The sequence below is a fragment of the Gouania willdenowi genome, chromosome 12, assembly GCF_900634775.1.
Source record: "Gouania willdenowi chromosome 12, fGouWil2.1, whole genome shotgun sequence".
NCBI lineage: Eukaryota > Metazoa > Chordata > Actinopteri > Blenniiformes > Gobiesocidae > Gouania > Gouania willdenowi.
In genome coordinates this window covers 32548466-32564336 of record NC_041055.1, presented here as the reverse complement: position 1 = coordinate 32564336, position 15871 = coordinate 32548466, and the positions used below count along the sequence as shown (strand labels likewise).

Here is a 15871-nt window from a genome sequence, read left to right as displayed (position 1 = left end):
ATAATCAGGACGTTCTCCATCAGCCTCAGTCTCTCCACATGTGGATAAAAATACTTGTCTTCAGTTCTCAAGTAAAAGTAGATACTTGGATAAAAAATGACCATTATTATTACTATTATAATTATTATTATATTACTATTATTATTACTATTCCCAAAATTGAGTAAAAGTAAAAAAAGATGCTACTAAATGTATTTAAGGCACAAAGTAAAACAATTGTCCCTTAAATAATAATAACAGGGTTTTTAAACCAGAAAATTCCATATCTTTTATTTTATTAAGAACTTGTAGAAAACTGGACATGACAAGTTAAATCTGTTTCCTTTGAACATCTGGAGAATTTAACACTCATTATAGATTTATGATACTTGTAAATAAAATATTTTAAGAAAAAAAAATACTGTAAATACTCAATTAAACCCAGAGCAGAAAAAATTAAAAATATGAATCATAAATCTAAGGGACCTGTCGAACAGAAAAAAGCTCAAACAAACAATATTTTGCACATTTTTACATCAAAGGCCTTAAAAGTAACGAGTAACGAGTCGAAAGTAAAAAGTCACCAAAAAAATAAATACTCAAGTAAAGTACAGAGTACAGTAACCATAGTTACTGGTCACCTCTGAGTCTTTGTTCTGTATTTCACAGCCACAACCTTTGACACATCAGAGCGTTGTCCAATCAGGAGAGAATGAAATGCCAGCACTGAGCTGAGTAATGTAACCCCGCCCCCCTCGGCCCTGGGCAGCCAATCAGCCGTGAGGTCCATCTCCAGCTTTGATCAGCATCCATCCACCTCTGTGTCTCTGGAGCACGGACGATGGATGAGCGTTTGTACCTCCTTGTTCTGTGCAAATATGGAAAAAAAAGGTTAATTGTATTTAACAATGGTCCCCCCCCCCCCCCCCCCCCCCCCCCCCCCCCCCCCCCACCTCCCCCCCACCCTCACTTGATTAGAATTTGAATCACATCTGGCTCCGTGTTCTGTCCCTCATTACTGCTGAATCTCATTAGAACGTGTCCCTGGGCGCCGCCGTCGTCGTCTTTAAGCACGTTTTCCTCTTTCTTTCCGTCTCCTGCTTGGTTTCCATTAGTGAACCAACGTCCTCATCTGAGAGAATGGCTGAGTACCGCCCCCCTCCTTACTGAGCTCAAAACCGTTTTACTCTGCCAATTAAAGTAGGTACGCAGACTTTTTCCACGCCATGTTTTATTCACCGTGTATTATTTGTTGCGTTCCAAAAGAAACGGGGCTGGTGGAGTAAGTTCCACTTATTGTGTGTTAAAAACTACACCAAAGGTTCAGAAATATCAACATAAAGTAAATGAGGAACTTATTTATGGTGGAATAATAAGTCCATAAATAAACTGGGGTTTGGGTGCACACGCACGCACGCACGCACGCACGCACGCACGCACGCACGCACGCACGCACACACACACACACACACACACACACACACACACACACACACACACACACACACACACACACACACACACACACACACACACACACACACACACACACCACACACACACGGAACAGAATGTAGAAAGTTGAACTCTATTTCCTGGTACGGCATAAAGACGAGCGCTCACACATAATTAAAGTATTTTTATTTGTTTCTTTAAGAAAAAAAACAACATCACAGTCAGAAAAACAGGTAAAGTTAGAAACTCTGCACAGACGAGTCGAGATCAGATCATGGGAGAGTCACAGAACGGGCAGGACGCCATCAGGATCTTCCTGATCCACTCAGGATCTGCAACAAAACAACAGTGAAAGGGTTAATAATGATAATAACAATATTAATTATAATAAGAATAATAAAAACAAAATCTGTTGGATTCTAAACCTAATGTAAAGCACAGGGAGTCAAACTCTTTATTTAACCCAGTTAGAAATGCAGCCCTCGGTTTAATTTTGTGCAGCCCCACCCCAAAAATAAATCCCCCCAAACTTTGAATAAAAAAAATTGAAGGAATATGACACACAACGCATGAAACAACAGAACACAACACAAAATTACATAAAAATACACAATATAACTTCAAAAACATACAAAAAGATTCCAAAAATACACAAAATGACGGAAAAATAAAGAAACAATACACAAAATTACATCAAAATACACAAAACGTTTAGTTTCTCATCCTCAGAACTTCTTTAAAAACAGATTCATATAAATGTATTTTCTGTGGCCGTTAGATGCTCGTCAGAATGAATATGGTGTCTTTAGGAGCGCCAGGATGATGATGATGATGATGATGATGATGAAGGGAGCGTGGGAATAAAGATGTCTTACCTTCAGGCTCTGGTAGCCTAGCAACGCTGTCCAATAGGAGACACCGATGGAACGTTAGCGACTGACACGCTCGGTACGACAACACACACCTGAGGAAGAACAACAAACAATTATTATTATTATTATTGAGTTATATTAATTACATGTTATTATAAATAATATTATGTAGTTGAATATGTTGCTAACTTTATATTTACATTAACATAAAATAAATATTCTAGTAAAATAGACTTTTGTTTTCTACCTCCAGGAACACTTTAGGCTGTTTAGTAAATGCAGCGTAATCATCTGTATGTTTACATTTAATTACAAGCCAATCAGGTTGACTGTATTTATATGATGCTCTACAGCTTCCACCAATAGGAAGCTTGGTTTTAAAGCTGCTCAGGTTTTCTCCTCCAAACACCATCAGATCAGAGCAGAGAAGCATCAGGTTAAATATCTACCACTGTTAGCTTAGAGGCTAATGCTAACGCTAACGAGGAGCTTAGCAATACCTGAGCCACACGTGTCCGTTTTCACAGCCAGTCTGTCTGTAGTCAGTGAATGGCAGCACTGACTGACACAGACTGCAGTGTTCACAAAACGTCTGTTTGTTCATCTTCTTCTTTATGTGTCCGATTAGAACCTGGAACACACAATAGAACACAGAATATAGACAATAGAACACAGACTATAGACAATAGAACACAGAAATAGACCACAATAGAACAACCAGAATATAGACCAATAGAACACAGAATATAGACAATAGAACACAGAATATAGACAATAGAACACAGATATAGACATAGACACACATAGAACACAGAATATAGACAATAGAACACAGATAATAGACAATACAAATATAAAAATTCAATATTTTCAAGATAGCCAAAAAAAAAAATGCTCGGATCTGGCCAAGCGAGGTCTCAGCAGAAAGGTGTGGTCCTCCTGAGTATGAATATGTGCATCACCCCCCCCCCCCCCGGGTAGAGTCAGAACTGTGCTCACTAGAGGCAAAATACTCAATCACAGTGCAAAAAATTGCTTATTCTGGAAAAAAAAGTGGCACCAGCGGATGAGTTTTATTCCCCCGAGTCCGATTATGTGGTTTGTTTTCGGCTAGAGGCCAAATTGCGCCCGCAGGAGGCTGAGGAAGTTTGGTGTTTTCCTCCACCAGGAGTAACCTCAGTCAATGGGAGAAAGCGGTATCAAAGTCGTTCCCTTTTGCTCATACTGAGGTTACCTCTGGTGCAGGAAAATGAGTGGCCAACGCTTTTTAACAAAATAGTGGCCCTTAGAGAGTATCTGTGCCAAATGTCATGCTTTTATACCAAAGTGAATGAAAGCATGACACAAATAGAGCACAGTGTGAACACGAGCTTCAGCTGGGACCTTGTTACCGTCCGTTATTATCCACAGCTCATGAGCAAAGCAGGATTAGAACCTGAAGGTCAATAAACCAGTCAACAGGAAGCTGATCTTTCTGTATTTATTTATCGTGTGTAGTGATTCCCAGAGGGCATATATATATATATATATATATTTAATAAATCACTCACACAGACTGCTGTCACTCACTCTCACTTTGGGCTGAACAATAACTAACTTTACACCGTTAACGGGTGTTGTAACATTTAGCAACTTTAGCACATCACACATCTTCTGACTTGAGTTCAGTGCGTGGATCCCAGGGTTCTCACCAGCGCCGTTGAGCGTAGGGGCCCTAAATGTTAGAATTTCTCCCCTAAGGAGCGATGGCGCCCCCTACGCTCAGTTTTTCAGCAATGTAGAGGGGATTTTCTGTTGTTTTTTTCTCTTTTTTATTCGGTACCGTCGTAATAATTGTTTCACTTGGACACAAAAGGGACTTCCATTTAGTGTGTATATGTAGTGTAGTGTATATATAGTGTGTTCCAATATTACTGCAGGTCCAACGTAAAACCTCAGTTAAATTTGAAAAGTGCATTTTGGAATCAGTCTTTTATTTTTTTTTTTTTTTTTTTTTTTTTTATATTTTATTTTTATTTTTTTTTTTTTTGGAATCAGTCTTTTAAATAAAATGTTATTTCTTGTCCTTACAGTGTGTGTGAGTATTTATTAGTGGAGGACCTAATATATATGTATATATATATATATATATATATATATATATTCGACAAATAACTTTTAGCTTTAAAGTAAGGCTGGAGCCATGCTTATGCTGTGAAAAATTCCTGGTGAGATCCTTGGAATCAGGGCTAATCAAATAATCAATAATTAAAAATGACGATAGTATTTAACTCAATTAACTGTATTAACAATGTTCAATTAGTTTAAAAAACAGTAATGATGTAATTAGGGAAATCTGCTGAAAATAGTTTCTTTACATCCAAGTTCTTTGGTTCCACCTGTTCTCAGAGTGGTTTTCTTTTTCTACTAGGCCAATATATCAAGATTCAAGATATAGTGAAATTTTTATTTTTGGCGATATAGAAAATTACAATATCACCTATATCACTCTTCACGACTTCTCGAACCAAAGTCACATTAGCTTTGATCTGTGCTTTGATCTGTGCTTTGATCTGCTGCGTGACACTATGTGAGCTGCTGTAGACAAACAGGAAGTGTTACCTCTGCTGCTCTGTCATTGGCGTCCCTGGACAGGAAGTCCATCAGACCACAGGAAGGGATGCTGATGTTTGGGGTGATCCAGGTGTTGAGGTAGACCACGCCCAGAACTTTCTTCATGTTCTCTCTCATCAGATGAGTTTCCAGTGCTTTAATCTGAGCCTCAACCTCAGCTTTCTTATCCTCCTCACTCCTCTCGTCCTTCTCTGCTTCTGGCTCCGCCCACTTTTCCTCCTCTCCATCCTTATCTTGTATCAGCACCTTAGAGTTGATGTATTTTACTGATAGACTTTGATCGTTGAGCGACGTCTGCAGAGACTTGTAAAGAATCCTCATCAGAGAGAGTTTGAACCTCCAGAAGTAGAGCGAGTCCACCTCCTGGACCCTTAGATCCAGCTGCTGCAGCAGTGACGGAGGAATGTTCCCATTGGTCAGAACCTTCCAGCGCACCAGGTCCAGCAGGTCAGCGTTCCTGAACAGGTTCTGAGACGTGGAGTTGAGCAGCAGCGTGGCAGCGGTTTCTGGCGTCGTCAGGGTGATGAACTGGACCTGGTATGTCCTGGTGACAGGATGCTGGTTAGCGACCATCCCCTGCGTGGTCACCAGTGCCATGTATGCGCCACTGCTGCTGACTGCGATCCCGTGGATCCTCCTCCCCGCGATGTTCTCAGGTTGCTTCATGTCCTCCTGTTTGAAGACCAACGTGCTCTCGCTGAAGGTCGGCGTCAGCTTCTTAACGGTGCCGTCCATGGAGCACGTGTATACGGTGGCCCCGCACGGGCTGACGGCCATAGAGAGTATGGGCAGGGAGTGCACGCCTGCGATGTGCGAGTTGTGCACGTTGAGTCCGGCAGACGAGATGACTAGCAGACACCAGAAGACGTAGCAGCCGCGCGACGCCACGATGAGGCTGCAGCTGCAGCGGTGCAGTGGGTGGAACATGGCCACGCAGCGCAGGTTCTCCACCGCCATGTGGTCGCTCTCCTTCCACAGGATCACCGGGTGGCGCAGCGTGGAGTAGCCCTTCACGCCCGTTAGACTCACGGGAATGATCTTCACCGGTCCATCCTGGCTGCCCACGATGAGGCCGCTCATCCTACGCTCTGCGTTCTCGTACTCCCACCACGCCACGTCGCTGGGACGGTCCACGCCCGACTCCATGATGTCGTAGAAAACAACATCAGACTCGTTGGTCACGGGAAGTGAAAACTTCCACAGAACCAGGTCGCCATTTTCCATCAGCACCGCCAGGAGAACCATGTCCTCGTCCAGGACGGAGTTATCCTCCTGCACCTGTTTCAGGAAGGAAATAAAGACCACATTATGGGGGTCACATTGGCCCCCATAGTCTAAAAAACAAGGGCATCTTAAAAATGATTGGGGCCATAGGGCTGCTGGATTATAAAAAAAATTATAATCACGATTATTGGTCAACTAAAACTAAAATGCTATTTATTTTTTGCACAAAACAACGTAAAATATATTATTTAAATAAATGGTTCTGAAACTTTTTTGGCCAAAGTACCCCTTTCTCTTACTTTTTGAACCCCCTTCTGTCGACTACCACATTTTGCTTAGAATACTATAAAAAAGAGATAATGATGGAATGAATGAGTGATAACACACATTTTAAATATGAATAGATGTATTTCTATAGTTTTTATAATGTCCTGTTATCTCCCTCCTGATGTGGGACCAAAACTGATCCTTAAACTTTCAGTTCATGTTCGAATCAAGACAATCTCTCATCATTTTGTGTTTATTGTTGTAATTTTTGTGTGTTGTTTGTATGATTTGAATTATTCTCTCTGTGTGTGTTTTTGGTGTCGTTTGGTTGTTTCTTATGTTGTTTTGTATGTTTTTCTGTTATTTTGTGTATATGTGTCTGTTGTCGTTTTGCTGGTAATAGTAAGTATTTTTCTCTCTTAGTGTGTGTGTTTTTGGTGTCATTTGGTGCATTTATTATTATTTTATTTTATTTTTTATTATTCCGTATATTTTTCTTATTTTGTGAGTTGCTGGTTATATTTAGTCTGATTATCCTTGTTAACTAAATATAAACATTAAACCCCCATATCTTTAATGCTTTCATTTGATAATTTTCCCCTCTCTCGAGTACCCCCTGTAGTGCCATCGTGTACCCCCATTTGAGACACACTGATTTAAACAAACACCAAAATAAGTATTTTCACGTGTTTTCATCATCAAACTCAAAGTGTTCAAATATCAGAGAATTTAAAGACCGCTAGCAACAACGTACCTTGTGTTAGCCTGCAGGCTAGGCTAGGCTAGCCTAAGGGCGGGGCAGAGGTGCAAGCATCCGCGCATTAATAATCAGTGTTTGCCAAGATTTATTCTTTGTATTCTTTCTTTATTTAGCAAATAAAACATCTGTCAAATTTTTAAAAATATTATTATATATATGTATTTTTTTTAATAATTGTTTTTTTCTCGATTGTGTTATTTTTGTAATTATTGAGTGTAATAATCAGAATCTTAATCAAATTTTGATTAATTGCACAGCCTTAGGAAAAAAAAATTATTTAGAGCTTTGATATTTTTATAGATTAAAATGTACAACGCAAATAAAGGAAAAGCTCAGCCTTTCTTTTTCAAAGAAGTGTGAATAAAAATTATCCTGATTTATTATATATATCAACATTTTGAGGAAAAAAAATCGAGATAAGAGTTTTGGACCATATCGCCTAGCCCTAATATTAATATATATTTTTAAGTGGGACAACATGCACAATCAGTGACTGTTAAATACTTTTTTGTTGATATACAGTAGGGCTGGGCAATATATCAAGACTCAATATATATAGAGTTTTCTATTTTGGCAATATAGAAAATGACAATACCACCAAAAGCTATATATATATATATATATATATATATATATATATATATATATATATATATATATTTATTTATTTTTCAGCTTATTTTATATTAAAATACTTGTTTTAGGAGTCATTAATTTTGCTACTTTTCAGAAAAGCATGTAAAGCTCAGTTAGATGCATCACTGAGTGCTTTCTAACCCAGACCTTCATCTAAACAAGCTCCATACAGAACTCACTCACACGTGCTGTCCCATAAAACATATTTTGCAGTTGTTTGTTAATTATGTCATTTAATGAGCCTGTGTGGTATTTTGCATCAGCAATTTTAACCCTGAATTGTTTTTCATGCCAGAGTCAAAAACTGAGGGATTTTTTCTTCTTCTTTCTTCATAAAAAAATAAAAAAAATAATAATAATACTGAGATTCATATCGTATATTGTCATTTTGAGAAAAAATATTGAGGTATGAGTTTTGGTCCATATTGCCCAGCTCTAATATACAGTAGGCGATATTGTAATTTTCTACATCACCAAAAGAGGAAACTTGATATATCTTGAATATCAATATGTTTTATATTGCCCAACCCTACAGTTTCTAAAGAAATGTATATATACATTATGTCTGGATAATACTAAGTTGGGGTAATTTTGACCTGTGGAACCAGATTTTTGGGGGCATTCTTGGCTAAATTGAGGCCATATGTCCCATTTCTGACCCTGACCTGTTTGATGGTGTAAACCTTCGACCACTTCATGCTCAGCGGCGTCTGCATCCTAAAGCGCCGCCTCAGCTCCTCCAGGTCCAGCAGGCTGGCCTGGGGCGGGGCGTCGTCCTTCCTAGCGTAGCCGCGCTCCTTCAGCCTGGTGCCGTACATCCTGGTGACGTCAGTGACCGCGTTCCACTGGAGATGCCCGTGGCTAGTGTAGACGGAGAGCCGGTGGTCCAGGGTGAGGGACGCTAGCAGACAGCGCCCAGCGGAGTCACAGCCCAGCGGGGACCAGCAGGAGTATTTCATCCCTCTGCGAGCGCCCAGAGTCGGGTTCATGACTTTGTCTGCCAGAAAGTTCTGCCTGATGGTGGGATCAGGATGGAGGGAGAACTTCTCTGTGGCTTTAGTGAACGCCGCTGAAGATCCGACCTTTAAACGTAGAGACAAACGCCTTTAAGCACGTCCCAAACGACCAATGTTTGATCAAGATGTTTCAAAATGTGTTTATAAAACAAAGAATGGTGTGTGAGATTGAAACAGAACCATATATATACTATTATAATATAACATAACATAATATAACATATTATGATATAATGTTGTCACAAAGACGTAAAAGGTTGAAATCGCAGCTAGAAAGTGTGTTTTGATCTCCACTGTAAACTTGTCTCTCTTATTGACATTGTTGGAAAAGTTTGGTACATTGCATTGTGGGATGTGGAGTCCTGTAGACCAGGGGTTCTCACTAAGAATATTTTCGGAACAATTTGAGCCCATTTTATCTTATTTATTTACCCTTTTTCTGCAATTTAACTTTCCCTATTTTAACCCAGTGTTTTTCAATGTTGGGGTCGTGACCTCATTTGGGGTTACCTGGAATTTAAATGAGGTCACCTGAAATGTCTAATAACTAATTTAAAAAAGTATTACTGATCAAAATATTTTATTATTATTATATTAATATTATTATAATTCATTTTTTTTTTTTTTTTTTAAAAACCCAAATATATTCTATACTTTAACTTTCTCAAATATAAATCTAGTTAAAATAAAATACAGTATAAAAATATCTGAGCTGGTGCAATTTGTCACTAATTCAGTATTAGTAACACTGTAACAAACGTGATCAAAAACAAATTATAGAAAAAAAAAATTTTTGTGGTCATCATAAAATTGTGATATCGAAATAGGTTCACGATCCAAAAAAGGATGTGAACCACTGTTTTATCCTATTTTCATCACTAGTTCTTTCCATACAGTATTTTTTGTTCCTTTTAATGCATTTTTGCTACATTTCTGCACATTTTTTCACTTTTAAGACATGTTCAGCACTAATAAACCCTTTCCACCACTTTTACACCTGTTATGTTGACCCATTATTGTCACTTTTAAGCTCTTTTCACCAGATTTCATGATTATTTTAACCACATTCGTTGTTGACATGTCCATTATTTGCCAGTTTAAACTAAATGTTTCAATATTGACACTTTTTTTTTTTTTTACCACTTTTTCTGTCTGTTTTATACACTCTAATTTGCAACTTGTAACTAATTTCTGTGTTTTTTTAAAATCCCATTTCACCACCTTTTCCACCATTTTTGGTCACTTTGAATCCATTTTATTTCTAAGTAAAACCAGGATTTCCATCTTTAAGATGACTATAATAATAAACGTTCCTGAATAACAGTGGATATTATTCAGATAAATAAATAAATGTTTTTATCACAGATTCATAGAACAATGGACCATCATTTTGATGACTTTATCTCTCTCTGTCCTCTTTGTCTGGAGAAGAAACAATAAATCACAGAAAGAATGAAGTAAAAACACTCCTATGGCTCTATTCTACAGGACTCCACATCCCACAATGCACTGCTCCAAAACCTGGCCACTCTTAGCTGGTATAAAGTTCACACACCAGGAGTTCTGCTGTGGATGCGGCTCGGTTCTTCTCACCCGCAGTTGGTGCTGGTCCTCCGGTACCGGGATGGAGGTTCTGTGCAGCGTCAGCTCGGGTTTGGAGCTGCTGACGTCACAGATCAGCTCCATGAGAGCCAGGGAGTTTTGTGTACACACAGACAGACGGTGGTCCGCGGACCAGCAGAGAGGCTGCAGGCCGCTCACTGCGGACCACAGACCCACCGCAGGGTCCCTCTTCTCCGGGACACACTCCGGCTCCACCTCCGACTCACGGTGGTCCGCAGCAGCTCCCAAATCTGCCTCCGAGACGGAGGTAGACACGGAGGCAGCCATGTTTACTGTAAACAGGAAATGACGTCAGACAGAGGAAAAGGATAAGGGTGTGACTTCCTTTTCCTTTTTCAAAAAGTTTAATAAATCAAAACACAAGCATTGAACTTTAATAATAATAATAATAATAATAATAATAATAATAATAATAATAATAATAATAATAATAATAATAATAATAATAATAATAATAATGAATTGGCTTTTATACAGTGCTTTATCATAGACACTCAAAGTGCTTTACAGAATTAAGGCATTATTCTTAATTGCCACACTTAGTGGTGGTAAGCTACTATTGTAGCCACAGCTGCCCTGGGGCATAAATAAATAAAAACAGAACATATCAGAGATCACTTAAAAAATAATAAATAGAATCCTAATAAGCCTTTTCACACTCTGGAAGTTTGCATGTGTGACCTGTGGAGGTCATAGGTCAAGTGGTATAAAAATGTAAACACAATGCTGTTTTTGCTATGCGCTGAGATTTTCAGCTGACTTTTTTTTGACGATAAAGGTAGACCTAATCTATCTGACATACAATATATTACAAGTGTAACACTCATACTGCAGTCAATGACTTATTCAATCTTTAAACAAACACGTTTCATTGAATATTTGCTCTTTTATTAGGCGGGGCTACTGGACTCTAAACGCCTTGGGCTGAAATTTGGTAGCTATAATCTATGGATGTGTACGCATCAACGCTCAGAGTCTGATTTTTTTATTTGATTAAATTAATGGTAGTGGTACTGTGAGATGGTGAAAATACACAGAGAATCTGACCATTATTTTGGCCTTTTATCATGTTTAGTACTGTACATCATACCAGTGCAATATACCTAGAACACTTTATGGAGCCTAAGCTTTGTAGCCATTTGCTAAAACAAAATCCATTGACTTATTTTGACGAATATAATTGATCAATTAGGATAATCTGTAAACTTCATGGGATTTGTTAATTGGTCATTTATTTAAAGTATTTTTTGATTCTGATGAATTGAAACAGCACTGATCAGCTGATTCATGTTTATAAAATGTGACTGTAACCTGGGTTACCATTGAAACGTCAGGCAAAACCGGAATTTTCAGCTTGTGTGCAGCATTAGCTTTAGCAGCATTAGCTTTAGCAGCATTAGCTTCAGCAGCGTTAGCTTTAGCAGCGTTAGCTTTAGCAGCATTAGCTTTAGCAGCATTAGCTTCAGCAGCTAACTTTAAGTTAATTAATTTAATTTTAAGTTTCTGCCTTGGACACTGATGTCACGTTTGCACAAAACATCTTTTAAGGAATCGACGACAAAAATAATCAAAATCTCTGTCAGACTCACTTCTTACACCCATGGCGAGTTTATACCTCTTGACCTTTGACCTACTGTGGAAGAACTGAACCAGAGTGAGAGTATGAAAAGGCTTATTGTTACTGATGGATTTAGATTGGGAAAAATGTAATTTATATTTTCAGCTCATTTGGAAAATGTAAAAGATAAAAACATGGCTTTGTTTTTAGAAATTACGGAAGCAGATTTGGGCCAATTTTGATTGAGAAAATAATTTTGGGCAAATGAATAACGTTTCGAGAATAAAATCGAGATTAAAGCAAAAAAGACGAAATGAACTTAAAATTAAATTTTGTGACAAAAGTCGAAGGTTTGCTCATAAAGTCAAATTGTATATATTTTTTATCCTTTTGTGTATTTTTCTTGTAATTTTGTGCACATTTGGACTAATTTTGTAACTTGTCATTTTGTATATTATTATTCTCTTATTTGTATTTTTGGATATTTTTCAGTTATTTTTGTCTATTCTTATGATTGTTTTTGTATTTTTATGTGGTCTTGTGTATTTTAGCAGTTTCGTGTGTTTTTACGCCATTTTTTTGCATTTACATTGTTAGCTACTGTACATGCAGCCCCTGGTCTTCCTGTAATCCATCACACTCGGGAAATCCGTCCGTTGAAGCTTTTTAACTCACGTCAGTCTTTAAACAGTCATGTTTATCTTTCTACTTTCTTACCAAACGCTGCACACGGAGAACAGTGTGTTTGACTTCTATTCATGGAGCGTGTGACAGGACGCACAGATCCCAATCCTAATTAGATTAGATTAATATGAAACTTTAATGATGTCCATTGGGAGAGTGTGTGTGTGTGTGTGTGTGTGTGTGTGTGTGTGTGTGTGTGTGTGTGTGTGTGTGTGTGTGTGTGTGTGTGTGTGTGTGTGGAAACAGCAGCACATCATTCATCTCATCAGTGTGACCAGGAGGTGTTCCTTATTCTCATTAATTAAGGTGAAAATATGTGACGTGTCCCATCCGTGGGCGATAGCTGGGATAAATAACAGCGTGGAAGGGTCAAAGGTCACGCTGGCAGCACTGGCAGTGATTTGTCACAAGCTCCTCCTCCTCCTCCTCCTCCTCCTCAGAGTGAATAGAATCAACAAGTGGAGAAACAAATGGTTACAAATATGGAATCGTGTTTTTAATTCCTCATTTTTTCGTCTTTTGTTTGGATAATGGAGATGAATAAATGACGTATGATTTATTCTTAATGAGGCGTGTTGTGGATTAATTTTTCATTCTCCTGCTGTGGCTCTGACTGGGGACTCGATCTCAGGATGTGTAAATGTTGGATTAAACATTCATCAAACGCTGTCACCATAACTTTATCCTCTGCTGTCAGACGGACACAGAGGAGGCCGTCAGCACAGACCACTGGGCACTTCATCCTCCATCGCTGTGTGCTTTTTGATACATTTGGTGTGTTTTTGCTGTCATTTTTTACACTTTTCTGTTATTTTTGTGTATTTTTTATCATCCTTTTGTGTTATTTTCTCTAAACTTAAGTAATTTTGTGTATTTTGTAAGTTTTTTTTGGTTGTTTGGCATAATTCTTTTTCCTTTTTGTGTTTTAAGTTGCCCTTTTGTGTAATTTTGTGTGTGTTTGGAGTAATTTTGCTGTTTATCTATGCTGTTTTGTGTAATTTGTTGTCATTTTGTATATTTGTCTCTCATTTTGTGTATTTTTTTTATCATCCTTTTTGTATTTGTATGTTTTTTTTATGTATTTGGAATAATTTTGTATTTTGTTGTCATTTTGTATATTCTTTTGAGTCTTTACTCATTTTTGAATAGTTTTTTATTGTCCCTTCATGTATTCCTCTGTAATTTTGTGTGCATTTTGATCAATTTTGTGTGTTCTTGCTGTCATTTTGTATACTTTTCTGTTGTTTTTGTGTATTTTCTATCATATTTTTCTGTATATATGTATTTATTTGGAGTAATATTTGTGTTTGATGGGCTCTACTGTAACTGGGGACTGGATCTCAGGCTGAAGATGTGTAAATGTTGGATTAAACATTTATCAAACGCTGTCACCATAACTTTATCCTCTGCTGTCAGACGGACACAGAGGAGGCCGTCCGCAGCACGGACCACTGGGCACTTTATCCTTCTTCTTCTTCTTCTTCTTCTTCTTCTTCTTCTTCTTCTTCTTCTTCTTCTTCTTCTTCTTCTTCTTCTTCTTCTTCTTCTTCTTCTTCTTCTTCTTCTTCTTCTTCTTCTTCTTCTTCTTCTTCTTCTTCTTCAGCACTAACTCACTCAGCCTTTGGAGGATGTGGACGGGGTCGACTGGGGTCAATCCCCTGTGTCTCTGATATCTACCTGCTGTCTCATTATTGCCTGCAGGTTCCTCCTCATCCTTTAAAGCCCCTCAGCAGACCCTCCTCCTGCATGTGCAGCTTACATGTATCTCATGGAGGAAACCCACTGGGATGCGTGTGTGGATGCACGGTTCATCGTGCATGCTTTAATCATTCAGTCTCTCAGACACCTCCCAGGAGGAGGCTGCTGCAGCACATTACCAAGAACACACAATTAGTGATATAATCATGATGATGATAATGAAATGTATTTAGAGCAAATCACCGTGCACACGTGCGTCTGCTTTGGTGAAGCTGCTGCTCAGAACATGTGGATACCTGCAGGTTTTCTCCATCAAAGATGCTTAAATCCTCCCCCATAGGCGGAGTTTGGGATTATGGTCGGGGGGGGTGTTACGGCAAATTTGCAGTTGACCTCAATTGGAGAGATGATTTATTGCTCTGGTTGAATGATGGAGTCCAGGTGAGGCATTGATGATTTTATAAAAAAGGTTTATTATAAAATAAAATAAAAAGGAGTAAAAAAGAAGCTTCCATCCTGAAAGAATGAAAGGCAAAAGGCTCGTGGCAGAGCAAAAAGGCAAGACCCACTCTAACTAACAGTTTCACAGCTTAAGCTTTTATACAGATAACAGAAAAGTTCCACCCTGAGGTGAGGAGAAGGAGGGAGTCAGATGCCCAACAGTGGAAACATTTGAGGATGATGAAGACGTGTATATTATGAGGAAGATTGGACACCACTCTTATCTATCCTTGATAGTGTGTGTGTTCGTGTGTTTGGCCTTCAGCAGAGACTCTGTGTTGCACTGAGTACAATACGATCTGTACTGTTTAATCTAACATGACTCAGCTGTTCAAAAGTGCAAAGAGTAATGGAGTCATCATGTATTAAAACATGACAAATTGTACACATGAACATACATTTGACGATATTATGATGAATATAAAAATTGCCATAACAGGGGGCAAAATAAAATATATAGAATTAAATATATAGACCAGGGATGGTCTGATCTGAGGGCCACATTATCAACATTTATGCAGGCATTGTTTGTCTTTCATGAGTCATTATGTGTTTTTGTTATTTCATTTGTGTTACATTTTGTTTATTCTTGTCAGTCTGCAGTGACATTTGTAGTTTTTCTGTTGTTTCCGGTATTTTGTCAGTTATTTTGTGTAATTGTGTTAACATTGTGTACATCTTTGAAGTCATTTTGTGTATGTATATTGTTTTGTGTGTTAAGGTGATGTCCTTTGTGTGTTTAATTAGTCTTTTTTGTGTATTTTTGAAAACTTTTATTTTGTGTTTTATGTTGGGCTTCATTTTAATTCCAATTTCTTGAATTACAATTTTTGGTGGAATTGCTGTTTTGTGTAATTTGTTGTGGTTTTGTATATTTTTGTGTATTTTTATTATCCTTTTGTCTATGTTTCTGTAAAAGTGTTTTTATTTGGAGTAAATTTGTGTATGTTTCCTGTTGTTTTTCCTAAATGCACACACACACACA

General features: G+C 38.1%; 1 protein-coding gene and 1 long non-coding RNA gene across 3 annotated transcripts in view; both read right to left on the bottom strand.

Annotated features, from left to right (window-relative positions):
- Positions 1 to 732: 732 nt before the first annotated feature.
- Positions 733 to 10729, bottom strand: gtf3c4 (general transcription factor IIIC, polypeptide 4). 2 transcript variants are annotated; one of them, XM_028462163.1, is made up of 6 exons: positions 10416 to 10729; positions 8472 to 8888; positions 4908 to 6197; positions 2807 to 2937; positions 2310 to 2398; positions 1599 to 1766 (listed from the first exon to the last, which is right to left on the bottom strand). In XM_028462163.1, the coding sequence occupies exons 1-6, from the start codon at positions 10710 to 10712 to the stop codon at positions 1702 to 1704; spliced, it is 2289 nt and encodes a 762-aa protein (XP_028317964.1). In that variant the 5' UTR covers positions 10713 to 10729; the 3' UTR covers positions 1599 to 1701. The 2 variants fall into 2 exon arrangements, with proteins under 2 accessions (XP_028317965.1, XP_028317964.1); XM_028462164.1 differs by lacking the exons at positions 1599 to 1766; positions 2310 to 2398; positions 2807 to 2937 and adding an exon at positions 733 to 847.
- Positions 10730 to 14753: 4024 nt separating this feature from the next.
- The window catches only part of LOC114472895 (uncharacterized), a 19421-nt gene continuing 18303 nt past the window's right edge, over positions 14754 to 15871 (bottom strand). The window contains exon 3 of the long non-coding RNA XR_003675203.1: positions 14754 to 14893. This is a non-coding gene — a long non-coding RNA (uncharacterized LOC114472895). The remainder of the gene's footprint in view (positions 14894 to 15871) is intronic.

What these genes read in the sequence shown, in the direction of transcription:
- gtf3c4 (XM_028462163.1), bottom strand. Translation starts at nt 10,712, where the DNA reads ATGGCTGCCTCCGTGTCTACCTCCGTCTCGGAGGCAGATTTGGGAGCT. An exon ending in AGGTTTACACCATCAAACAG is followed by an intron (nt 6,198 to 8,471) that starts GTCAGGGTCAGA and finishes TTCCTGAAACAG; the next exon opens with GTGCAGGAGGATAACTCCGT. An exon ending in TAGGCTACCAGAGCCTGAAG is followed by an intron (nt 1,767 to 2,309) that starts GTAAGACATCTT and finishes GTTTTGTTGCAG; the next exon opens with ATCCTGAGTGGATCAGGAAG.